A 26729-nucleotide genomic window follows, 5' to 3' on the forward strand; every position below is an offset into this window, starting at 1 on the left:
GAGGGCACTGGATCTGTGACTAGGTGATGAAAACAGCAGGGGATTTCTAACATCTCACGCTTCAGAGTCCTATCATTTAGACAGAAGGCCCTACACTCTGTTGGCTCCATGACTCTGGAAAGCCAACACACATCTCTGGGCCCGCCTTCCTAAGTATGAAATAAGTAAGGTGGCCTGAGGTCGTCTCCAAATTTCGGACCCGGGCACCTGTAAGGTAGGCCTGCAGGCCTCTGGAAAACTGTAGCCTGCGGGCCCCTGAAAACAAGCAGATTCCCAGGCCTCAGCCTTTCCTGAAAGGACTAAACTTCTGGGGTCAGGGTCTAGACATGTGCATCTTTAAGATGCTCCAGTTTAGATTTGTAGCCAGGTTTGAGACTGCTGCACGAGATGGTCTCTGTCATCTGTCTGGGCTGGCAGCAGCTGGACCTGGTCCTCTCTGAAGTCCCTAGGCAGGGCAGGGCTGGGGCGGCTAGGACCCCAAGCAGCACGGTGAGTCAAAGGTCGACTCCAGCCTCCTGAACTGGAACACGAGCTTCTACCTTCCCTGCCAGGACAGAGTTAGTCCTGGCCCCACGACACTGAGGAACTGGGGGGCTCCAGCGGGGAACCCCGCCATGCCTCAGCCTGGGTCCCGTGTTACCCAGTGAGTCAGTTTCCAGGCGCCAGAGGAAGGTCCAAAATGTCCTCTTTCCTGCTGGCAGCCACCAGGCAGTGGGTGGCAGGGCCTTCTCTTCTCACCCTTGAGAAACAACTCTTGGAGCCTAGAAGCACATCCCCACGGTGGGGGAGGGTCACAAGAGAGCGCCACCTGACCAGTGAGAACACTGCCCTCACCCAGTCGTCCCCCCATCACTGTGGTTTACACAGATGAAGATGCAGTAGCAGGAGTCCACGGGCCGTGCCCTTCGGCCTCCTAGGATCATCTGCGCACTAGGAAGCTCTGCAAGTCCAGTTGGTGGTTTTCACCTGCAGGTGACGGGGGGGGGGGGGGGGGGGAGGGAAGCCGCCCAGTTGGGCTGCTGGCCGGTTGTCCACACGCTGAGTCCCACCCTGCTCCTCCTACATGCAACTGTCTGCAGTGCGGTGCAGCCGGCCCTGGCCTACTCCCCTTCTGCCCAGGCCCCCACTGATAGCTGTGGTCCCCACTTCTGCCCACCCTCTAACTGTTCCTCTAGTTACCCTGAAAATAAATCTCACAACTCCCTCTCCTCCTGGTTGCCAAGAGAATAAAGTCCAAATTCCCCTCCTGGGGGGAAAAGACCACCTCCTATGTTCATCCCCAATGGCAGTTCTTTGGCCCAATTTTCCACCTTCCTGTTTCATAGCCCCCGACAGGAGCCCCTTCGAGGCCATGCCATGGCCTGCCTCTGCCCCAGAGGTACCTTGGCCTATAATGAAACTCCTTTTCTGCTAGGCAAACAAAATAGCAACGGCAATGGTAATCATTGTCAGCATCCTCTGGAAGCTTCCCAACTCTCCTGAGTGTGTCACTTAAAATACCCCACTTAATTCTCAGAGTAACTCAGTAGATGGCATAGGTGCCCTTATGATGGAGTACGCCCTTTTATAGATGAGAACACTGAGGTTTCTTCCTTCACGCTGGCCAGCACTAGGGTTCAGGTCCAGGTAGCCTAGCAGGGTGGGTGATAGCAGTGTCCCTGCAGTCTGAGGCAGGGCCACGAAGGCCTGCGGGGCAGCCCTCTGTCCTGGGCACTGGCGCTCACTCACGGAACTATTAGGATCACGAGAGCCTGCAGACCGGGATTCTGGGTATCTGAAAGAGGCCGTGTAATGGAGCCGCAGGCAGAGGCTTCAACTCGAGGTGACAGGAGCCAACACCGTACCTCATTTGCTGGGCGTTTGTGTAATCAGACATGTTCAGTGCCGGCACGGAGTGGGCACTCCAGCAGGCTCAGACCACATTCGTCGCAGGATCCAGAAGCATGGGGGCCCTTTTTCCTAGGCTTTGCCTTCTTACCTGGGACACTGAGGGCAGGGGTAAAAGGGTTGTCTTTGCAGCACTCGCCTTGTTCCCTGTGGCCTGGGCAGGGACCAACTGTCCTGGGGACAAGGTGGAGCCACTGGAAGCCAGAGGATATGGGCACTGCTGCTGCCCTCGGCTAGGGTGTGAACCAGACTAGCTCTTCCCTGGGGGGGCTTTGCTCCTCAGCCCTTGAGCATAAGCAAGGATGCCCACCTGCACAGGGTGACCAAGAGCCGGTGCACTTGTCCAAGCCTCTTGTCTGCGTCTGTAACGTGCAGCTGTGACCCCATCTCACAGGCAGCTGTGAGGTGCACTAGCACAGCACAGTGGGCCCGCCACAGGCCCCGTGCGGATTGTCACCCTTTATTGTATGTTACTGCATGATGCCAGACTCGCCACTGGGCTTTGGTGATCCCAATGAGCTGAACAGCAACCCACAGAAAGGTCCAGGTCCTGATCCCCGGGACCTATGAATGGCACCTTCTGTAGGAAGACAAAGCAGATGATGAACTAGGATTATCCTGTGGTCCCTACAGCAATCACAGGCATCCTAGGAAAGGCAAGGGGAGAAAAGTACCACCGAAGAGGAGGAAGGCCACGTGAGGACAGAACGTGATAAGAGGAGGGGTTCTGAGCCACGAACATGGGTTCTCTCCTGGGGCCTCCAGAGGAGCCAGTTCTGCCAGCCCCTTAATTGGAGGCCTATGAGATACACCTCAGACTTCCGGCTTCCAGAATGACCAGCAAAGACATGAGCTGTCCTAACCACTAAGTCTGAAGCAGTAGGTGACAGCAGCGGTGGAGACCAGCACACTGCCCTGCAGTTGTTAGCTAAAGGGAAGAAACCCTGCACCAGTGAGTGACAGGCCATGGCCACATGTCCTTGGCCTGGTTGAGTCCCCCTGCTGCCTGACACCACCTCCCAACTCCTCCCTGGCTAGGAAGGAAGCTGGCTTGGGATGGGGGCGCACGGCCTGTGCCCAACCCAGAGCTGTTGAGCAGCAAAGCCTGGAGAAGACTCAGGGCGGCCTCTTGGCCACAGATCTCCACAAGCACAGGGAGGGAGAGCACTAGGGCCCCTCGTTCAGCAACAAGGCCCCACCTGCCCAGTGTCTCAGCTGAGCCTGCAGAGGGCACGTGAAATACAGACTGCGGGCCTCACCCCAGTCTCCGACTCAGCAGCTCTGGACGGCAGCCTGAGCACCTGCATTTCCTACAGGCTGGGGAACTACTTGCCCAGGGGCAGCACCCTAACAAAGGCTGATAGGCTTCTGAGTAGAATTCGGCTGAACCTGCCCAGGGGTCCAGGGGTCCAGGGGTCATCATGAGCTCTCAAGAGAGGCCAGTGTGCGACTGAGGGTCTGAGGCTTGAGGCTATAATTAGATTTCCAATTCTCCCAATCCCTAAGTGAGTGGCCCTGATGCTTAGTTATTTACCCTTTCTGTGTTGCTTCAGTTCCTTCATCTGTAAAATGGGATGACACAAAATACATATCTTAAGGGGATGTTGAGAGGATTAAGTGAGACAAAACATGACATGTTGGCCCTGGCTGGTTGGCTCAGTGATAGAGCGTTGGCCTAGCGTGTAGGAGTCCCAGGTTCGATTCCCGGCCAGGGCACACAGGAAAAGCGCCCATCTGCTTCTCCACCCCTCCCCCTCTCCTTCCTCTCTGTCTCTCTCTTCCCCTCCCGCAGCCAAGGCTCCACTGGAGCAAAGTTGGCCCGGGCGCTAAGAATGGCTCTGTGGCTTCTGCTTCAGGTGCTAGAATGGCTCTGATTGCAGCAGAGCCACGCCCCAAGATGGGCAGAGCATCGCCCCCTGGTGGGCGTGCCGGGTGGATCCCGGTCGGGTGCATGCGGGAGTCTGTCTGACTGCCTCCCCGTTTCCAGCTTCAGAAAAATACAAAAAAAAACCCAAAAAACATGACATGTTCACAACACTCACAAGGTCAGAGCTAACTGCTAATTCAAGAAATAGCATTTTTCAATGGCGAGGTCTGTTTATATCTCTGTCATTCCTCATAAATATGTGGGGAGATATGAGCCTGAATGTTCCCCTGCAGAGTAACAGAAGCCTGCATGGACACTCCCTCCAGGGAGCTCCCAGCAATGACCATGTCTATGACCAGCAGTGGGCTCCTTGCAGGATCTGTGTGGATGAACCAGTCAAACATATCTCAAGAGCAGAAAAGCAGCAATTCCTACCCCTTCTAGATAGGGACTGAGCTTCCTTAATACCCTTTAGGATTCTCAGGTGCCACCAGCTGAGCACCGTTCGGGTGATCCATTAGCTTCAGGGTATGCACCTCTCAGAAGCTGCTGGAACTGTGGCCTCAGTCGCCTGCAGGTGGAGGGTCCTGTGAGGTGAGCAGAGGGCTACAGAGGACACAAGGCTGCCAGCAGCAGGCCCTAGTCAAGTGAGAACCAGCTACACGCACTGAAATAAAGTGAAAAGTTCCCAACATGTCAAAAGACATGGGAGACAATGTCCAAATCTGAGACAATTTAAAGAAGACAATAAATAGTGATAACCAGAAGCTATTAATCCATAGAGTATCACAAATATTAATGCATTTATTCAAACTAAATAAAGGACAGCTATTCCTCAGAGTACAATTCTTTTTTTTTTTTTTTTAATTTTTTAAATTTATTCATTTTAGAGAGGAGAGAGAGAGAGAGAGAGAGAGAGAGAGAGAGAGAGAGAGAAAAGACAGAAAGAGATAAGGGAGGGAGGAGCTGGAAGCATCAACTCCCATATGTGCCTTGACCAGGCAAGCCCAGGTTTTGAACCGGCGACCTCAGCATTTCCAGGTCGACGCTTTATCCACTGTGCCACCACAGGTCAGGCCAGAGTACAATTCTAACAGATAAATGTGGAAGGAACAATGGAGTCTGAGAAGCACCATTTGGCAAATGCCAGTCATTCCTGTTTCTGACAAGAGCCACCAATGGACGTTCAAGATGGGTAACAACATGAGAAACCGGATATTTACATGTTATCAAAGTATCACTCTACAATCGATAATTGTAAAGGAACCAATGTTAAAGTAGAGAAACTCACCTCAACCAAGTGATCAAAATTAATCTCCCGTGACAAGAAGTATTGCCATGACGTGCTCCCCACCCCCTGCCAGAACTGACACAGACAGTACCACCTTTCTTTTTATTTTTTCTTCTTTTTTTAAAAATTCAGTGAGAAGCGGGGAGGCAGAGAGATGGACTCCCACATGTGCCCCAACCTGGATCCACCTGGCAAGCCCAAGAAGCGATGCTGTGCCCATCTGGGCACTGCTCTGTTGCTCAGCAACTGAGCTCCTCCTAGCACCTGAAGCGAGGCCATGGAGCCATCCTCAGCGCCTGGGGCCAGCTTGCTCCAATTGAGCCATGGCTGCAGGAGGAGAAGAGGGGGGGAGAAAAGAGTGGAGGGGGCGGTAGAGAAGCAGATGGTCACTTCTCCTGTGTGCCCTGACTGGGAATTGAACCTGGGACATCCATACACTGGACCAACATCTACTACTGAGCCAACCGGCCAGGGACCCACCTTTCTTATTATTCCCCAAAAAATGCATATTCTGAATTCAATCATGAGGCAACATTGGGCAAACACAAATGGAGATCATTTTACACAGTAACTGGCCTGTCCTTTTCAGAAGAGTCAAGGTCATGAAAGAGAGACTGGGCAACGGTCTCAGATTTAAGATGACCAAGGAGGTGTGACAACGAAATGCAAAGACTGGATCTTTGAACCACAGGAAAAGACACTAGTAGGCAACTGGCCAAATTTGGGTAAGATTTAGAAGTTAGTTAATAGCACTATTAACTTGTGAGAAATCAGATCAAAGTTATAATGGAAATTTTTGTACTATTTTTGTAACTTTTTATATGTCTGAAATTATTTCAAAGTAAAAGATTTTTTTAAAAAAAATAAAGACCCCAGATTTGATCTGTCTTGGGGAGGCTACGGACACCCAGAAAGAGGAGTCGCCTGAGGGCTGGGACATCTTCTCAGTCACCTGCCTCCTGCCCAGGCCCAGGGCTCGCGTTCAACACAGTGAGTGCGCAGAAGAACGTACTGGCTCTGGCTCCTGGGAGCTGGGCGAGCGGGAGGGCTGTCTTCCGCGGGCGGAAAGTGCGGAGAGGGCTGTGCTCTCAGCGAACAGTGATCGTGCACCTACAACACGTCAGCCATTGTCGAGGCAATGAGCACAGTCAGAGCCTGCTGGGAGGCAGGTGCGAACAGACCGCTCTGGCGGCACAGTGGAACCCAGAGAGGAGACCCGCTCAGTGTGCGGAATCCCAGCAACCTCAGGAAGGGGTGGCTCCCGAGCTGAGGCCTAGGGTCGCTGTGTAGGAGATAACCAGGAGGTGGGACCACTCTACGCAGGCCTAGCAGCAGGAGACGAAGCAAGGGACCATGTGACAGGGTTGTGTGTGTGGGAACCAGAGACTGCAGTTTGGCCAGGTGAGGCGGCTGGGTCAAGAGGGGCCACAGGGGAGCTGATCTTGTGCAGCAGGTCCCCTCTAAGGCAGAAGTTGGGGGTGAGGGCAAGATTCTGGCTTCTCTTCTGAAAGCAGGGAGATGGGGGTAGCATGGGCCCGGGTCTCCAAGTAATAAAGACCAAGAAAAGTGACATTGTGTGCAGGCTTCAAGAGGTACAGTGAGACACCACTGGATCTCACCACCCACAGGTATCAAAGCAGGGAGCAGGAACAGGCCCCAAAGTATAACTTTGAATGTGTCCTTATAAGTAGGGTGACCCTATAATTTAGTGTCTAAGGTGGGACACTTGAGAGAATGAAAGGGGTCCTCTGCATTATTCTGTTGGGACAACATATAACAAAGGTTACCATACTTATGTGGGACCTCTGGCCTGAATGGGGTCCCCATCCCATGGTGGATACAGAGCCTCAGGGGTTTATGGACATGCCAGGAGAGCATGCCACCCCAGGTGTGGGGAGGTGGCACATGACGGTGCTTCTTTCTCCGGTAACCCGAGGGGCGCTGGGTGTCCACAGCACACCCACGTGTTCACTCAGGACCCCAGTCAGTGCCCTTGTGGGCAGCAACAGCGGCTGTCGGCTCAGGAGAGTGCAGATCAGGAACTCCAAAATGAAAGACAGAGGCTGGAGAAGTGGCGAGTGCCGGCAGCCCGGCCTTCCCGGCGGCAGGTGGCCGCGTGCCGGGGCGGTAGGCGGAGGGCAGGAACTTACCCGTGCACGCCGTGGACAGAGTGAGGTTCGTACTGATAGCGTCCCTCCTGGTGTCTCATGTCAATCGGGAAGGGAGCATGGAACGGAGGCAGAAGGGGCTGCGGCACTGCATGGGGAGAGAGACAGACAGGACTTCAAAACCTTTCCCCTCCCTCGGAAAGCAATGTTCAAAGGGCTTTAAAACTCCATGAATTTCAGAGCAAGAGCTGCCAGGACAGGGGGCTCTGAGGTGCCCTGGCTATCACACACCCACGAAGGGGGATGAATAAATAATCAAAGTCAGCCCGAGAATCCTACATCTTTCACATAAAAGATCCCCAACCGTGCTCTTGACAAAGACAAGCAGCTAAGCGCTCTTTGAACTCAGGGAGATTACAGGCTCAGCTGCAAATCAGGGCTGACAGAGCCAACAGGCTCCTGCTCATCCCAGCCTTGGCTGCCGCATGCGGCTCCAGCGGCCCTGGGTGACGGCACAGGCTGGCGATGCTTACCCAGAACCGTCGGTGGGGCCAGGGCCTGCTCCGCTCCAGCCAGCGGGCACCTATGTGGGCAGCTTAATTCTCCAGTCTTTAATATTAATTACTGACCCTGGGTGCGCTGGCACTGCCTCCAAGACACAAATGCCAACTCGCGAGCGACGGTTTCCAGAGGTGAGTCAGCCCATCTGCACTTGGCCTGCCCTCAGCAAATCTCATGATAATTGTAGGATGCTCTTTGCTTATTACAAAAAAAAAAAAAAAAGAAGAAGAAGAAATTCCTGGGTACCCTGGAGGCAAACATAATTATAGGTGCTAGGAAAACAAGGCTCTTTAAAAGAGTGAGACTCTGGGAAAAGGGGTCAGAAGTGGAGAGTTCTCAGCTGGCTCTCACTCTGGCAAGGCCGTGGGCCAGCAGGAATCAGCGGGGAGTCTGAGCTGCTGACTGCTTTAAAGAAGCAGGCCGGTCTGTCTGACAGGCAAGCGGGTCACCAGCCGGCTGTCTCCCGTAGTAAAACACGCACAGATAACGCTGCTCACCATTTCCACGCTCACACTTGGGCACCATACTGTACACACCAGGGATTTTCTTTTTTTAATTGTGGCAAAATATGTATAACAGAAACTTTGCCATTTTAGTTAAGCACATTCACCTTGTGCAAAACGATCACTTCTATGCATTCAGAGGGCTTACAGCCTCTTCCAGACTGAAATTCTGTACAGATTACACGACTACTTCGCCTCTTTCCCCCTCCTCCCCCCTTGCCCCTTGCTCTCGGCCCAGGCAGTCAGCACTCTGTTTTCTGTCTCTATGAATGGGACTATGCTAGGTGCCTCACATGTGTGGGACACACAGCATTTGTCCTCTTGTGACTGGCTTACTTCACTTGGCGTCACGTCCCCAAGGTTCATCCATGACACCGTGTGTCCGACAACTACACCACATTTTGGTTATCTGTTCATCCCTGGATGGACACTTGGTTTGAATGGACACTCTGAACTCTTGCCATGAAGAAACTTTCCGTACACTCTGAGGTTAGCAGGGGAGGCGGCGGGCCAGACACCTGGCAGCCCCTGCAGGTGTCTGGACATTTTAAAATTAATTTTTTATGTATTCAATTTTAGCTTCATAATTCGACAATACTGGTTATCTTCCACGGGGACTGGGAACAAAGAAAGCAAATCTTGTCACCTTGATTTAATCAATTTACCAACGTACACTCTAAAAGTCTTGGGCTCAAAGGGAAACTGGCTTTCAAAAACGAAGGGCGAGTGCTGGCCCAGTTCCACACAGGAGACTCCCTGGGCTTCCCAGAAACCCCGGGGAAGCTCAGCAGGGAAGCAGTGCTCACCTCCCAGAGGCACAGGAAAGGGCCTTCATGACTTCTTTAAAGTGGCCAGGCAGATCGGATTACAGTATTGTTAACATATTAATGTGGCTTGCTTTTGTATATTTCTGAATGTTGCTCTGCATATTTAAAAGCCCCTTGAGGCAGCCAGGGTAGGTGTTACTACACCTATTTCACAGATGAGAAAATGGAGGCCAAGGTTGATTTCAGTTCAAAGTCACAGAACTGAAAAATGAAAGAAACAGGAGGAGAATCCAAATCCCCAGACAGCTAGACACAGCCTTCCCTCTGCCCAGCATGAATGCCCACTTAGAGGCAGTCTCGGAACAAGGGGCATGCCTGGGTCCTCCTGTCCTCACCTGCTCATGTACTATATTTAACAGATGCACATACAGTACCACGCCCTACTCTAAGCACTTTGCAAATATCAGCAAGTAGGTCTTCATATCATCTTCAAGCTGCCTTCACCCCAGAATTTCTGGTCCTCCCACTGGCCACCCCCCAGCACCCCATGAGCTCCCGCTCTCCTGTTTCACCTGCGGTGTTGAAGGGGGTCCCGTAGTGCAATGCCAGATCTCATACTGTCCCCCCGCCACCAACGAGGTCCCTGCCTGATCAGCTGTGAGCAGAGATGTTTCTCTGCACAGGATTAATACAACTGCTTCCAAGTCTAGTGAGCTGTAACAACTACAGAAATGAAGTGCTCATGCCCGTCTACCAGGCAAACGAACTGGAGTGGCTCTGAGGCTGACCTGCTGCTCCACCAGACCAGGCTCTGTGTGTGTGTGTGGGGGGGGTGGGGTGGGGGTGGCACATACGCTGCAGGAGGAGGAGAGTGGGGTTTCGGGAAAGAAGCACGAGGGACAGCACCCACAGAGCCAGCTGCTCCCTCCTCTCTGCCTGTCCTCTGGGGTGAAGGCTGCGGAGGTCAGCAGGGGAGGCGGCGGGCAGACACCTGGCAGCCCCTGCTGCCCTGCAGGCACTGGACACCACGGGAGGGGCAGGCAGCATGGCTCTGGCCACAGCCTTGCAGCCCTGTTCTCACCCACTTGGAGTCCCAGGAGGAGCCTGGGCACACACACGTTGGCGGTTCCTCTCGTCCAGGCCAGGATGCTGTGTCAGGCCAGCTAGTGGCTTGAGTGTGGCCGCGTCCCGACTGGGTGAGGAAGGAAAGTGCTGCAGGCACTCGTCTTCCACGACACCTGCCACCCTGTGGGCCTGGGCTTATGGCACCTCTCCTAGTGTTACTGTTGACCCTGTTCTCACCCCATTTCTCAGACAAAAACAGCGAGGCTCTGAGTGGTGTGTCTTCTGCTGGGAGAGTGAGGATCAGGCAGTTAGCATGTGGCTTCATGTTCTCTCCATGAAGCCATGTCGTTTCCCAGTGCCCAGCACACGTAGGCCCTCTGCAATAGGGCCTCCCCTGAGGACTCACATCCAACACAGCAGCACCTATCAGACGGACATACCGGCAGCAGCTAGCACGTAAGTGTCCAGACCCCCTGCTCACCTTCAGAGAGGTGGCCCAGTCCGCTCACATGAGTGGGGCTAAGGCTGGGCATCAGTCACTGTAGGAATTTGTCCATTGGCTCCTTCCTGCCCTCCTTCATTCTCTCACCTGTCCTGTGACATGGGCATGCTGTGGGGCAGGCAGGGTCCTAGGTCCTGGGAGCAGTGTAGTGATGGCCTGCACTGCCACCTTCCCAGGGCTGTGGAGCTTCCCCACGAGAAAACAGCAGGGAACAAACCAGCAGACGTATTTGTAACAAACGTCCGAGGACTACGAAGCTAAGAGGAAGGGGACTGGGCGGGGGCAGAGGAGACGTGGAAGCAGGGCCGAGTGCCCCAGGCAGGGCAATGGCAGGCAGGGCCGAGAGTGCCCCAGGCAGGGCAATGGCAGGCAGGGCCGAGAGTGCCCCAGGCAGGGCAATGGCAGGCAGGGCCGAGTGCCCCAGGCAGGGCAATGGCAGGCAGGGCCGAGAGTGCCCCAGGCAGGGCAATGGCAGGCAGGGCTGAGTGCCCCAGGCAGGGCAATGGCAGGCAGGGCCGAGAGTGCCCCAGGCAGGGCAATGGCAGGCAGGGCTGAGTGCCCCAGGCAGGGCAATGGCAGGCAGGGCCGAGAGTGCCCCAGGCAGGGCAATGGCAGGCAGGGCCGAGAGTGCCCCAGGCAGGGCAATGGCAGGCAGGGCCGAGTGCCCCAGGCAGGGCAATGGCAGGCAGGGCCGAGAGTGCCCCAGGCAGGGCAATGGCAGGCAGGGCCGAGAGTGCCCCAGGCAGGGCAATGGCAGGCAGGGCCGAGAGTGCCCCAGGCAGGGCAATGGCAGGCAGGGCCGAGAGTGCCCCAGGCAGGGCAATGGCAGGCAGGGCTGAGTGCCCCAGGCAGGGCAATGGCAGGCAGGGCCGAGAGTGCCCCAGGCAGGGCAATGGCAGGCAGGGCTGAGTGCCCCAGGCAGGGCAATGGCAGGCAGGGCCGAGAGTGCCCCAGGCAGGGCAATGGCAGGCAGGGCCGAGAGTGCCCCAGGCAGGGCAATGGCAGGCAGGGCCGAGAGTGCCCCAGGCAGGGCAATGGCAGGCAGGGCCGAGAGTGCCCCAGGCAGGGCAATGGCAGGCAGGGCCGAGAGTGCCCCAGGCAGGGCAATGGCAGGCAGGGCCGAGAGTGCCCCAGGCAGGGCAATGGCAGGCAGGGCCGAGAGTGCCCCAGGCAGGGCAATGGCAGGCAGGGCCGAGAGTGCCCCAGGCAGGGCAATGGCAGGCAGGGCCGAGTGCCCCAGGCAGGGCAATGGCAGGCAGGGCCGAGTGCCCCAGGCAGGGCAATGGCAGGCAGGGCCGAGTGCCCCAGGCAGGGCAATGGCAGGCAGGGCCGAGAGTGCCCCAGGCAGGGCAATGGCAGGCAGGGCCGAGTGCCCCAGGCAGGGCAATGGCAGGCAGGGCCGAGTGCCCCAGGCAGGGCAATGGCAGGCAGGGCCGAGTGCCCCAGGCAGGGCAATGGCAGGGGGAAAGAAGAACTCAGAGCCTTCGGCACCCTGGCCAGAGCAGAGGATGGACATGGAAGAGACAGGAAAGAAGGCCCTCTAAGCCTGGGCGGGATATGGAAAGGACTTTGGGAATTTTTCTGGGCAATTTGGGAAGCCACTGGGGAGCAGAGAGAGCTGTTCTAAGCAGGGAGTCACGTGCTTTGATGAAACTTTTCCAAAGGCCCGATGAGCAGGATGGTGTGGGGCAGGGCGCACATCGGCCAGGAATCCCAGACGGCCCTGCCACTAGTGACGATGGGACTTTGGAGAAATTATATTCCCTTTCTGGGTTCCACATTACCCATTTGTACAATGGGGATTAAGTGAGCTCTAATTTCCTTTCTACCAGAGCTATCCTGCTCTTTGTGCATGGTCATCTGCTCCTCCAGGTTAGGGCCACGCTTGTCTCAGCAAGTGGCACACCAGGCATGAGGAGGGACTGCTGAGCCGGCCGGAAGGGGCTCTGTGTACAGGTGTTGCTTTGTCTTATGGCCCTATCTGTGCAACTCAATGACCCAGTCTACGTCCACTGAGCCCACTGGTCGAAGGCCTGGTCACCTGAGCCTGCAGGTAGGACATCCCCCAAAAGAGTCTCTGGGGCCAGCTTTGCACGTCAGGTAAACTGAGGATAAAGGCTGGATGATCTGAAGTGTCAGGACCTTCCAGACCAGCAGGGACCGTCTCTACACACAGCCCTGAAGGAAGCTTTCAGAGGCAGGTGTGCAGCCTGGGCGCCCCGCTCAGGCAGGGAGGAGGAAATGACACCACGGACACCCTCACGAGAGGGCTGTGCCCGGAGGTGGTCGGGCACCGTGGAACAGGGTGATGCACGGGAGGACCAGCTGGCCGCAGGGACAGGGCGACAGAGGCCCTCCACACGTTGTTCTCATTGTGGGCTCCTTTTTCAAGTTAAACAAGAATCCAAACTAAATCACGTCCTTCCGGCAGAGGGAAAACACACACACACCATATGCTATTTCAAAGAACGAGCGGCTCCCTTCTAAGTTTCTGAGGAAGAAATTCTGAGATGGGAATTTCTATGGCTTGCCCCAACCCCCTCTGGAAAAAAACAAAACAAAAATACCACACATTTGTTTTTGATCCTGCACAGAAGGACCAACAGTCTGAGAAGCTAAGAATGGTGGCATGATGGGTTTTTCTTTTAACCCAGAACATCTCTGTCCTGAGGTTTGATGCCCAGCACTCCTCGGCTGGTGGTCCCAGGGCCGAGGCAACGTTTGCATCGGCAGTGCCCCTGTGTGAGTGAGCAGGCATGGGGAAGGGGGGAGGGAGCCACTCTTGTCATGTCCCATTAATGACAACCCTGGTGAATTGCTGTGGGAGAGGATGAGGGCGGAGTCAGCAGGAGGCTCAGAGAAAGAATCGGGAGAACTGGGCCCTGGAAACATGGCTGGGCAGTTGTGTCAGCACCTGGAGGTCTCCTCGAATGAAGTCATGTGTTGCTGCCGCCCTGAGGGGCCTGAGCTCAGAGAGGGGCCTGAGAGGCTGGCCCACAGCTGGAGGGGCCAGTTAGGTGAAAGTAACCATCTCCCAGGGAGACTAGATGTGTTGGGGACATACCAGCCCTCTGGCCTATCCAGTCCCTAGAGGTCTCCAGGTACTGTGGCCTCTTCCATCAAGACTTCAGGGGGGACTTAGCCCAGAGCTCCTGGCCTAGGACCAGAGCAGAAAGGTTTTTTGTGAGAAGAGCTGGTTTTGCCCTGTCATTGCCGAGGGATGGTACAGGTAGGTATCTCTGGAAGGAGACTTGGTCCCGGTACAACGCAGGTCTGAGTTGTGCTGAAGCACAAACCCATCTCAGTGCAGCCCGTAGGATCTGGGAGGGAGGCCAGGGGCCAGAGCAGGTCATGGACACCCATTCTTCTTGGGCCGCTGGCCCATGCCCCAGGGTCACTGTGTAAGAGGTCAGTGCTGTGGCTGTATTACAGATACTCTGATGGGCTCCAGGTGGCCTCTGATAAGCCAAATGGAGACATTGTAATTTGGCATGGCTGGGGGCCAGAAAAAGACTCCTCGATCCTCAGTTTCTCTCATACTACGGGGGACTCTGCTTGGGTTTCCCCATTGGTGATTAATTGACATTTCCCTTATAATTCCTTGCATCTGAAGCAATATCTACTGGAATCGTTTCATTATTTTTCTTAAAAGCAAATAGACCTTTGGGAAGTCACAGAAACAAATTCACACTAAGTGGAGATGACTTACCAGGTGGCGTTCCCCCTGATGGAAGGTGCTAATGTGGAGAAGAAAAAACAGCAGATGGGGGGACTTAAAGTCCAACAGTGAACTTCACAGCCAGATTGAACTTGGCTTGCTTCTGAATTGCTTATTAATCAAATGACAGTCCTAAAGAGGACGACCTGGCCCCCTGGTCTGAAGAGCATGGGATCGGAGTGGTAAGCACGTGAGCCATAAACAAACGGATGTGGGTGTGAGTACCGGCTTGTCACTTCCTAGCAATTGACAAGTGCTCTGAAGTATCGGTAACTTCACCTGTAAAGCAGGAAGGACAGCCACCCAGCGGCTGCACAGCGTGTCCGTGCTGTCTGCACAGGGCAGTGCTTCAGGACCGGCAGCCCCCTTCCCCACTGCCATGACCCTCACAGGTGATGTGTCTCTGGTCATGGCAGGAGTTTTCCCCGATCCTTGGTGTAAGAGACACCACGGTGCCTCAGATGGGAACTGAGATGTGACATCCACAGTCAGATGTGCATTCCACACACACTCAGTGCTCCGACTCGTTGCGGTACGGAGTGGTGGTGGGCAGGAATGTCAGGTAATGGCTTTGGGCACTGCAGGAAAAGTCTCCTACAAATTAATCGCTGCTGACCGCCACCCCCATTCCCATGGGGCCCGTCCCACAGGAGGCTCGGGCTAGCTACTTAACTGCAGCATTTCCTACTGCTCTGTTCCTAGTGTCAGTGCCCTCACTGGCTAGGACTAAACAGACAGGTGAGGGGACTCACAGGTGGCCTGGCAGTTCCAGCAAGTAAATATCGTGAATTTTGTTTTAAAGGACGGATGTTAAAAACAAAACAACACATACTGCTGCCTCCTCTCCCTTCAGCCACACCCCCCTGCATTGCGGCAGTGACTGGGTCACATAGGGTGACACCTCCTATGTGTTGGAGAATGGCAGTTCAGAGGGTGAGATCCCTTTAGTGACCCCATTGCCTGAAGCAAACCCAGCTCTCTTCTCAAGAGAGCAAGGGGGGTCATGGCCTGGGCAAGTGTGCCTCTGGGGGCCCCTCCCATCCTAACAGAGACAGACTGCTCCTTCCTACCCTCCCCACCCGCCCGGACTCCTAGCGCCAAACAACCCAGTTCACACCTCAGGGCACAGGGATGCGGAGATCCGTGGAAAAATGAAAAACAGTCATCATGTGGGAAAGAGACATTGTTGGCTCCCTTTACTTTGTGCCTACACAACCTGGGGACTGAGGAGCCCTGAGGAGCCACTGAGCCACCTCACCCGCAGGTGGTGTAAGGTACCAAAAACTACAGAATTAATATTAACATTTTAAGAGGCTTGAAGAACATTTTATTAATTTGGGTTAAGGTGTGCAGAGAAATTGTGAGAATAGTCTCTGTACTGTGTGATTGGCATAACCAGGATGGCCCTTGGCATTGTATTGTAAATGCAAAGGAAGGAAAACATGGATTCCCTGACATTCCACCACACCTGTGGGGAAAGGGGTGAATGGCTAGCCAGGTGCAGGAAGAGAAAAGCCAAAATAAACCTTTTCTTATAGCAATGAGCCATTTGCGGGCATTTGTCCCCATGGAAACTACCTCTCCTATGTAAATGCGTGTGGTTAACACGTGTGACTCTGGACAGAGAGATGGCAGATAAACACTAGAAAATATAGGAATGCCTTTTAATATGTAAAGAGACATCTTTCTACCGTTGTGTTGACTTGTAAATTTTGTTTTCTCCAAAATGATGTATGGCTTGCAAATTGAACGTGGTCCTATCATGTTAAAGGACATATGACTATAACCAATAGTGGTAAAGGGCTCCTAATTACAATTTTTGCTTCTGTACTTCCCACTTACAAAACTATAAAAACTAGGTAGAACAAAGGGCCGGCGCGCTCTCCCTCAGATCTCTGTCGGAGTTGCCGCTGCTTGGCCAAGCTAGACAATAAAGCTCTGGTGTGTAATCGACGGACCTTGTTCGTGTCTTCAATGTTTCGGGTCCCTCCGGATTAGGCTTAACAGGGACCAGCCAGCCCCGCAGCTGGACAGTAGTGGTTTGCCTGCTCCATTAAGGCCTCTGTGCTGGCCACTGAAGCTGACTCATCACGACTCCCCGGGGCAGGACACTTCGCCGGCCCACTCCTGTGAGTAGCCCAGGCCCACTCTTCAGGGAAGCTGCAGCTCAGGCTCCCCAGCCGGGTGGGGCTGACTGAGGGAGATGATGTCATTCAGACACGTGGTCTCTCTAAAACGGCCCTGACCTGCACAGGCGGCTGCACGTGGGGCCCCACCAGTTCCCGCTCCTCAGCCTTCGCCAGACCCACCCTGGAGCTGCTCTCCACCCAGGGCCCAGTTCTCAGCCCCAGGCCCCCGCCCACCTAAGTCTCCCCACTCAGTCAGTGGCAGAGGCCCTGCCTGAGTGCTCTGGAGGCCCCAGGGGCAGCTCTGCACAGGCCATTGGCAGAGCGGCAGTCTGACCCTGGGTGATCGATGAGGTCCGCGTGGCACGGCTGCCAGGCGGCCTTGGGCTCAGGGAAAGGAGGTTTCCGTGGAGCCCAGAGCACCCAGGAAGGCCACCCGGAACAGGCAGTTCTGGAGCTGGGCCCTGAAGGGGGAAGTGCTGGTCCTGGGAGCCCCAGAGGGAGAGAGAACATGACGAGTTCCTCAGGCTCAGGCAGTGTGGAGAGTCCGAGAGACCTGATGGTGTCCTGTGGGCAGAGCGCAGAGCACAGGCCTGCACGGAGCTGTGTGGAGAGCGCGTCCTGGCGCAGGCTGCGCGGCCTCTCCTGTACATATGGGACTGGGAACACCTACTCCTGGAGCCGTCCGAGGGATGAAATGATGTGTTCACACAACAAGAGGCACCATGAACATCTAAAACACTAACATCTGTGCTTCTCAGGCCCAAGAATCCCTGCAGGCTTTGCTAAAACACCACCGTTGTGCCCCACCCCCAGACCCTCCATATCAGTGGGCCTAGTGTCTACATTCATAGTAAGAGCCCAGGTGCGGCTGACGCTGATTTTCAGGGGCCACACTTGGAGAACCTTGGCCTATCACCCTTTGTACATTTCCAGTACCTGCTGTAGCAACAGAGCTGCTACTTGCAACACTGAATAAGAGATGATTGTGCCCAAGTGGATGGATGCCTCGTACCCGGTAGAGGAGGCACACTGCTGGACAAAGGGAACGTGGCGAGGGAGAGACAGCACTGGGTGTGCCATGCAAACAGTGGCTATCACGCTGTCCCATGAACCAGGGCTTCTGAGTAATGGACCTGCGAGGCCTGAGCATCACGAGAACAGTGGGCTTTGAAGGCATCATGAAAACCTGTGCTTTTCCACGCGACAAGAACCAAGGTGAACACCAGGGCTGGGAGAAGCCACAGGAGGCAGCACGTATGTGTGCCTCCCTGGCTGGCGGTCACCGCAGTCAACTCAGACAATTTCAAAGGCCTTCAGATGAGCTGACTCAGACGGCCCAGGCCTGTCCCAGTGGGAACGAAGGCATGGCCCAGGCATCAGAGCTCAAAGGCGCGAAAGTGCCCAGGAGTCCAGGAACGCCTCCTACCCAGCAGCCAGGCAAGTCTGCTCGCTGGCCTTCTGCAAACGGCACTGTCACTCCCCCGGGTATGTGCCCTGACAGGCTGCATCCAGGGGCCTCTCCTGATGCCCAGGCGCCCCTCACAGGAAGCACTTAATAAGAATAATAATATCCTGAATGGCACTCCACAGCTTTCAATTAAAAAGAGTCAGTCTCACTTGGGGGTGGGGGAGGGGGAAATGAAAATCAAACAGGAAATTCCAACACGACAAGCTGGCTGTCTGGTGGACTGAGGCCCAGGCTGCTCACTTGCACGGTCAGACCTGCCCCCATATGGAGCTTGGCAGGTCCAGGGCCACAGCTGGGCCGGCCAGCACACACTGCCCACCCAAGAGCCACAGGCTGGCCTTTCCAAGAAGGAGTTGCTTGATAAAAATACAACCAAATAGCTGCTGGAAAGAGAGAAGCTTGACGCTGAGGGCAGTGCAAGCCAGTCCACACAGGGCAGGGCCCTGAGGCCAGTCCTCAGGGGGTAGGACAGGGATGCAGAGAGGAGAGAAGGGCTCACTCTGAGGGCTAGCAATACATCTGACCAAATGCCACAGGGAGAGGCCCAACTCAAGTGCCATGTGGCCCTCACCACACAGGAGCCTGGGCAGTCCTGGCACCAGCCACTGTACTATATAGACTGACTGTTTATGTCCTGCCCCCATCCCACCCCAGATTTGTATGTTGACATCCTAATGCCTGATGTGATGATGTTTGGACATGGGGCCCGTGGGAAATGATTGGGTATAAGGGTGGAGTCCTCATGAATGGGCTTGGGGCCTTTATGCAAGGGACCCAGAGAGTCCCCGCGTCCCTCCGCTGTGGACCCAGAGAGTCCCCGCGTCCCTCCGCCGTGGACCCAGAGAGAAGACCCAGACACTAAGAACCAGGAACCAGACAATCTGCCGATGCCGCTTTCTTGGCTTTCTAAGCCTCAGAACTGTGAGAAGTAAATGTCTGTCATTTAAGCCGTCCAGTCTGGGGGGTTGTTGTTATACAATCTTATCTAACTGAGACACTCTCAGAGGCTGAGGCAACAGGCTACAGGAAGCAGATGGGACCAGGCCAAAGGCCACGGGGTCATGACGAACAACACCAAAGCTGCAGCCACACTGTGGCAAAGCCTGGCCCCAACTGCTGATTCATTTAGCTTTCCCGTGCCCTGGTTGCCTCACCTGTGAACAGAGGTGGTGACAGGACCCACATCAAAGGGGGACTATAAAGCAGAGAGCCAGGAATGCCAGGGTAGCCACCTCCATAGACCTCCTTCCCCTCCAGCTGGGGAGAGGGGGTTTGGGGGAGATCTAAAGGGACCCTGGGGAGACACCTGCCATCATAGGGAACGGGATGGGTTGCCCAATGGTCAGGGGTAGATGAGTGGGGTTCCATAGTAGAAAATCTCAGGACCAAAAGAAACCTTAGAGAAGGCTAAGCCTGATCAAGTTTTGAAAGTGTCTTGTCCATAGAATCTGTTCCAAAGAAAGTAGTGTGTGAGATGCCACATCTACAACAGATTTGAGGCCCGAGTGACTGTGGCTCCAAAGGTCTTCCCTGTAGACCTCTGAGGGACCTTGCAGAAAGCACAAATCCAGGTCAGGGCCTGAAGAGTGACCTGTGAGCTGGCACCTGCTTCTCACTGCTCCTTCCATGTTGGAGAGGCAGGTGGGCCAGGCGGCCTAGGACAGATGCAGCATTCCAGCGTGGACTTGACCCTGCCCGTTTACCCACACAGACGTTCTCCTGAGTCTCATCGCCCTTGACAGATCCACCTGCCAACTTGCACCAACAGCCCTGTCCGCTGGCAGGTTCAGGGCCATCCTGTCACTGTCTGAATAGCCCAGTTGTCATAAGGGACAAGGAGCATTCAGCCTTTCCAAGAGGATGTCGGAGCCCCTCCCCTGCCTGGTCCCCACAGATGCCCAGGTCTCTCCTGCCACTTTGCTTCCTGTAGCAGCACCCAGCCCCTGTCCTGCAGAGCTCTAGTGAGCGGTTCCCCAGGCTGGCTTCAGTCCTGCCTCAGAGTGATCTGTGGTCACTCTGCTGCAATTCTTGAGCTGGCCACAGCATTCTGTCCCCACCGGACATTGGTGATGCTGTACTGGGCAGGCTAAGGCAGCCCTTTCTCTAGGGTATACTCGGAGGCAGTGCCTGCCAAGGCCAGTCCCCGAGACACAAAGCCAGGCGTGGGCTGCGCCGTGAGGACAGCCCTCAGCACCTGAGTGCTGCACTCGGGGCACCTCCCTCCCTCCCTGCAGCGGACAGCGAATTACAGAATGCTCTGCATGTCTCCACTGAAGGAGGCCTATTAGGCACCACTTCTCAGGGTCCCGTGTCAGTGCAGTCCCAGTGACAGTATGTTACTCAAAGGGATTCTTTATTGAAAGAGAGAGAGAGAGAGAGAGAGAGGGAGAGAGATGAGAAGTGTCAACTCATAGTTGCAGCACTTTTGGTTGTTCATTGATTGCTTTCTCATACGTGACTTGACTGGGGGGCTCCAGTTGAGCCAGTGACCCCTTGGGCTCATGCTAGTGACTTTGGGCTAAAGCCAGTAACCCTGGGCTTTAGGGCAGCAAGTATGGGATCATGTTGATAATCCCACACTCAAGCCAGCAACCTCAGGGTATTGAACCTGGGACCCCAGCATCCCAGGTCAGTGCTCTACCCACTGCACCACCACCGGTCAGGTTCAAAGGAGTCTTTTCTTTTAAACATTCTCTACCCAGAAGTAGTCTCTTCTCTTAGTGCCCACCTGTCAAATGCAGCCCTTGCCTATGATATACAATGTACCATATATTACCTTAAATTTTCTAGTAGTCACATTAAAAAAAACTAAAAAGAAACATAATAATTTTAATAACAGTTTCATTAACCCAGCTTATCAAAAATATTATCAGGCCCTGGCCAATTGGCTCAGCGGTAGAGCATCGGCCTGGCGTGCGGGGGACCCGGGTTCGATTCCCGGCCAGGGCACACAGGAGAAGCGCCCATTTGCTTCTCTACCCCCCCCCCTTCCTCTCTGTCTCTCTCTTCCCCTCCCGCAGCCAAGGCTCCATTGGAGCAAAGATGGCTCGGGCACTGGGGATGGCTCCTTGGCCTCTGCCCCAGGCGCTAGAGTGGCTCTGGTCGCGGCAGAGCGACGCCCCGGAGGGGCAGAGCATCACCCCCTGGTGGGCAGAGCAGCGCCCCTGGTGGGCGTGCCGGGTGGATCCCGGTAGGGCGCATGCGGGAGTCTGTCTGACTGTCTCTCCCCGTTTCCAGCTTCAGGAAAAAAAAAAAAATTATCAGTTCAACCTATGACCAAATGCAAACATTATTAACAAGATGTTTTATAGTCTTTGATTTGTATTAAGTCTTTAAAATTTGTTGTGTAGTTTCCATCTACAGAACATCTCAGTTCAAAGCAGCTACATGTGAAATGCTCAACAACAGCCACTTGTACTGGGTGGCTGCCTCACCGAACACACAAAGCTACCCAGTTATCACGATGGAACTTCGACTGTTTATAGACTTCTAGTCTAGGTGAGTGAAAGTCCCAGTGATACAAAATATATGGTGATAAGCATTTTTCCCAAAACTCAGTCCTTCCTCACTTCTGAATCCTAGCTCCCTGTAAACTTCCATTTGGTCACTTAAATTAACTGATTAACAAACAGTTATCATCCTTCCCTACCCTTCCTCCCATCCATTTAACTCATGGGGGCTCCCAGGTGGCTCCTCCCCCACCCTTGGCCCATCCGGGCAGAGCAGAGTGTGCCAGGAGCACCGCTGTGGTTCTGTCCTGAGCAATGCCCACCGTCTTCCCCACAGGCTTGGGTAGTGCTTCCAAACAAGGCAGTGGGCATGTGGACTACTGAGAACTTCTGACAAAAAAGAGGGTCCCCACTAGAAGGGCTCCTGGTGGCTACCTGGGCTCAAATGCAAAACAACAAAAACACGAGCCTAACAGCCATTTCAGTCCAGGGGCCGTTCAAGCAAACTTGACGGAGAAGCCTCTGTGCCAAACTGCCTGCCTGCACTGCTCTGCCATATGAACCAGCCTTTATTAAAGAGTTCCTGGAATCATAGTTCAACCAATAGACTGAGGCTTTCTCCATCCAATGGAAGCTGCACAGCTCTGACCAATCACAGTAACTCTATTCTGACCAATCAGGGACCAGAGGCAGGGACTTCTGTCTATATAAACCAGTTCACTTCTGGCTCCTAAAGCCACCCAGGCTAAAGACTGCATTTCCTTAGCTGGAGCTGAAATGATCTCCCTGGAGCAGAGTGAGGCAGAACAGACCATTGGACCATTGCAAAGTGGAGCTGCCTAACTGAAGAAGGGCCTGGCTCAGGGGCAACTTCACGGCCTGATGTTTTCACCACAGGTGCGCATGATCAAGCTGTTCATGGCAGAGCTGTTCTTGCAGTCATGATGTAGTATTACCATCAAGTGGTCTGCACTCAAGTTTCCTTCGCCGCCGCACTCCAAATTGGGGATTCCTGTTGGCGTTTGAATTGGGACCAACGACCATCAGTTGACACCAGAAAACAAAGCACATACGGGGATCATGCAGGGCAGGGACATGGAGAAAACCTGGCCAAGCCGTGTGACAATTCCGGAAGCCTCGCTCTCTGGGCGGCGCTGGCTCCGTGGAATCAGGAGCCACCTGACTGAATAATGGTTCCAGCACATGCCATTGCCACCACCCTCCCAACACTCCAGCCCACCACCTCCTGCCACAGCTGGTGGGAACAGTGGCTCCATGTCCCAGGATACCTGAGGCCAGTCCACAGAACCCTTGGGAAAAGCCCAGTCCCCTTATTTGGCTGGCAGACACAGAAAACACGGCGAAATGCCCCAACCGGCTGGCCCTGCGCAGGGCCCAGAATCCTGTTTCCTAGAACAAGACTGTGTAAGAGGGGTGAGCGAGAGGAGAAAAAAAACTCCAAAGGTTTCCTGGACATCAAAAATAAAAACCCCTTGCCTGACCAGGCGGTGGCGCAGTGGATAGAGCGTCCGACTGGGATGCGGAAGGACCCAGGTTCGAGACCCCGAGGTCGCCAGCTTGAGTGCAGGTGCTCATCTGGTTTGAGCAAGGCCCACCAGCTTGGGCCCAAGGCCCCTGGCTCCAGTAAGGGGTTGCTCGGTCTGCTGAAGGCCCACGGTCAGGGCATATGTGAGAAAGCAATCAATGAACAACTAAGGTGCTGCAACGTGCGATGAAAAACTAATGATTGATGCTTCTCATCTCTCTCCGTTCTTGTCTGTCTGTCCCTGTCTATCCCTCTCTCTGACTCACTCTCTGTCTCTGTAAAAAATATATATATAAATAAAATTTAAAAAAAAAAATTAAAAAAAATAAAATAAAAACCCCTTGCAAAACAATATTTTGAATTAAAAGTGTGAATTAAAAGCAGACAGAATCTACTTCCTTTAAAAAAAACAACCAGGGTTTAAAATATAGGGGCAAACACACACAGCATATTGGGGCCAGAGAAAGCAGAGCTGGCCCTTCTTCAACAAACCTAACACCAGCCTGGTTCGTCCACTCAGTCAAGATGTCATGGGTAATGGCTCTGCTTGGTGGGTCCAGTTCCACCCCAGCAAAGAGTATCCAGAGGAGGGATCTGATTCCTTGACAGGCAGCCAGCCCCAAGGTCCTGTCGTTGCCTGTAGAATGAAGTTCAAAGCCCAGAGTTGACATAGCACTTCCCTGATCCTGCCCACAAACTGACCCCCAACATCAGAGCACAGCAAGCCCTCTCTCTTTCACACCTCCTAGCCTAAGCCATCTCCAACCTGTGCCCATCTCCTTGTTATCACTCAACTCACCCAAGTCCAGTTCACTCGTGCCTCATCTAGGATGCTTTCTGGACCTTTCTTCTGCCCCTTCTCCAAATCAGGCAAAAAAAAGATCTGCCCTCTGATTTCATTTCCTTAAATCCAGAGCCCAGTGCCCCGCCTGGAGGGAGTGAAAAGTGAGTGCTCAGTGAGTAAGCGAATGAATGGGTGGAAGGACAAGTGAGTGAATCTTCTCACTATTAGAAAAGATACCCTGAAAAAAACTCAAGAAATTCATTACAACCAAACCAGCACTGCAAGAAATGTTAAGGGGCCTGCTGTGAAAAGAGAAAAGAAAAAAAATCCAGAAAAAGAGGAGAGTAGATTTAAAAAATAAAATGGCAATAAACAACTACATATCAATAATAACCTTAAATGTAAATGGATTTAATGCTCTAGTCAAAAGACATAGGGTAGCTGCATGGATAAGAAAACAGGACCAGTACATATGTTGTCTACAAGAGACACACCTCAGAACAAAAGATACACATAGACTGAAAGTGAAGGGATGAAAAAAAGTATTTCAAGCAAATGGAAATGAAAAAAAAGCTGGGGTAGCAATATTTATATCTGACAAAATAGACTTTAAAACAAATGGATAAAGAAAGTCACTACATAATAATAAAGGGAGCAATCCAACAGAAAGATATAACCATTATAAATATCTATGCGCCTAACATAGGAGCACCTAAATATATAAAGCAGACTTTAATGGATATAAAGGGCAAGATCCAACAGCAATACTGTAATAGTAGGGGATTTCAATACCCCACTAACATCACTAGATAGATCCTCAAGAAAGAAAATGAACAAAGAAACAGCAGCCTTAAAGGACACACTAGATCAACTCGATTTAACAGATATCCTCAGAACCTTTCACCCTAAGGCAGCAGAATATACATTCTTTTCAAGTGCAAAAGGTTTTTATTTTTGATGTTCAGGAAACCTTTGGAGTTTTTTTTCTCCTCTCGCTCACCCCTCTTACACAGTCTTGTTCTAGGAAACAGGATTCTGGGCCCTGCGCAGGGCCAGCCGGTTGGGGCATTTCGCCGTGTTTTCTGTGTCTGCCAGCCAAATAGGGGGACTGGGCTTTTCCCAAGGGTTCTGTGGACTGGCCTCAGGTATCCTGGGACATGGAGCCACTGTTCCCACCAGCTGTGGCAGGAGGTGGTGGGCTGGAGTGTTGGGAGGGTGGTGGCAATGGCATGTGCTGGAACCATTATTCAGTCAGGTGGCTCCTGATTCCACGGAGCCAGCGCCGCCCAGAGAGCGAGGCTTCCGGAATTGTCACACGGCTTGGCCAGGTTTTCTCCATGTCCCTGCCCTGCATGATCCCCGTATGTGCTTTGTTTTCTAGTGTCAACTGATGGTCGTTGGTCCCAATTCAAACGCCAACAGGAATCCCCAATCTGGAGTGTGGCGGAGCAGGACACAAAACAAGTATCAATAAATTTAAGAAGACTGAAATCATATGAAGCACCTTCTCTGATCACAATGGCATGAAACTAGAAATCAACTACAATAGAAAAACTGAAAAACATTCAAACACTTGGAAACTAAATAGCATATTGTTAAATAACGAATGGGTTAACAATGAGATCAAAGAAGAAATCAAAGATTTCCTCGAAACAAATAAAAATGAACATACAATAACTCAAAATTTATGGTACACAGCAAAAGCAGTCCTGAGAGGGAAGTTCATACAGACATACCTTAAAAAGCAAGAAAAAGCTCAAATAAACAACTTAACCCTGCATCAAAAAGAACTAGAAAAATAAAAATAAATACAGCCCAGAGGAAGTAGAGAAAAGGAAATAATGAAGATCAGAGTGGAAATAAATGACATAGAAGCTAAAGAAAAAGAAATACAAAAGATAAATGAAACCCAGAGCTAGTTCTTTAAAAAGGCAAACAAGATTGACAAAACTTCAACCAGACTCATCAAGAAAAAAAGAGAGGAATCAAATAAATAAAATTAGAAATGAAACTGAAGAAAGAACAACTGACACAGCAGAAATACAATGGATTTTAAGAAAATACTATGAAGAACTGTATGCCAAAAAATTGGACAACCTAGGTGAAATGGACAAATTCGTAGAAACATACATTTTCCAAAACTCAATCCAGAAGAATCAGAAAACCTCAACAGATCGATTACAACAAATGAAATGGAAACAGTTATCAAAAAACGCCCAGCAAACAAAAGTCCCGGACCAAGTGGCTTCACAGGCAAATTTTACCAAAATTCAAAGGAGAACTAACAGCTATCCTTCTCAAGCTATTTCAAAAAATACTAAGGAGAGACGACTTCCAAACTCTTTTTCTGAGGCGAGCATTATCCTCATTCCAAAACCAGGCAAAGACACTACAAAGAAAGAAAACGATAGGCCAATATCCCTGATGAACATAGATGCTAAAATTCTCAACAAAATATTAGCAAACCGGATCCAGCAATACATGAAAAAGATCATACATTGTGATCAAGTGGGATTTAATCTGGAAGGCAAGGCTGGTACAACATTTGCAAATCAATCAATGTGATTCATCACATAAACAAAAGGAAGGAGAAAAATCACATGATTATATCAATAGATGCAGGAAAAGCATTTGATAAAATCCAGCACCCATTTATGATCAAAACTCTTAGCAAAGTGGGAATACAGGGAACATACCTCAACATGATAAAGGCCATCTATGACAAACCCACAGTCAACATCATACTCAATGGGCAAAAATTAAAAGCAATCCCCTTAAGATCAGGAACAAGGCAGGGGTGCCCCCTTTCACCACTCTTATGCAACATAGTTCTGAAAGTCCTAGCCACAGCAATCAGACAAGAAGAAGAAGTAAAAGGCATCCAAATCAGAAAAAAATAAAACTATCATTATTTGCTGATGACATGATACTGTACATAGAAAACCCTAAAGTCTCAGTCAAAAAACTACTAGACCTGATAAATAAATTCAACAAGGTGGCGGGATATAAAATTAATATTCAGATATCAGTGGCATTTTTATACACCAACAATAAACTGTCTGAAAGAGAAATTAAGGAAACAAT

At 52.5% G+C, this 26729-nt stretch overlaps 1 protein-coding gene across 1 annotated transcript in view; it reads right to left on the reverse strand.

The window, feature by feature from the left end:
- The window catches only part of GLI2 (GLI family zinc finger 2), a 283170-nt gene that overhangs the window by 58538 nt on the left and 197903 nt on the right, over positions 1-26729 (reverse strand). Inside the window, exon 3 of the mRNA XM_066344832.1 lies at positions 7196-7301. Within this exon, the coding sequence (XP_066200929.1) occupies positions 7196-7301 (106 nt within the window). The remainder of the gene's footprint in view (positions 1-7195; positions 7302-26729) is intronic.

The sequence above is a fragment of the Saccopteryx leptura genome, chromosome 7, assembly GCF_036850995.1.
Source record: "Saccopteryx leptura isolate mSacLep1 chromosome 7, mSacLep1_pri_phased_curated, whole genome shotgun sequence".
Classification (NCBI taxonomy): Eukaryota; Metazoa; Chordata; class Mammalia; order Chiroptera; family Emballonuridae; genus Saccopteryx; species Saccopteryx leptura.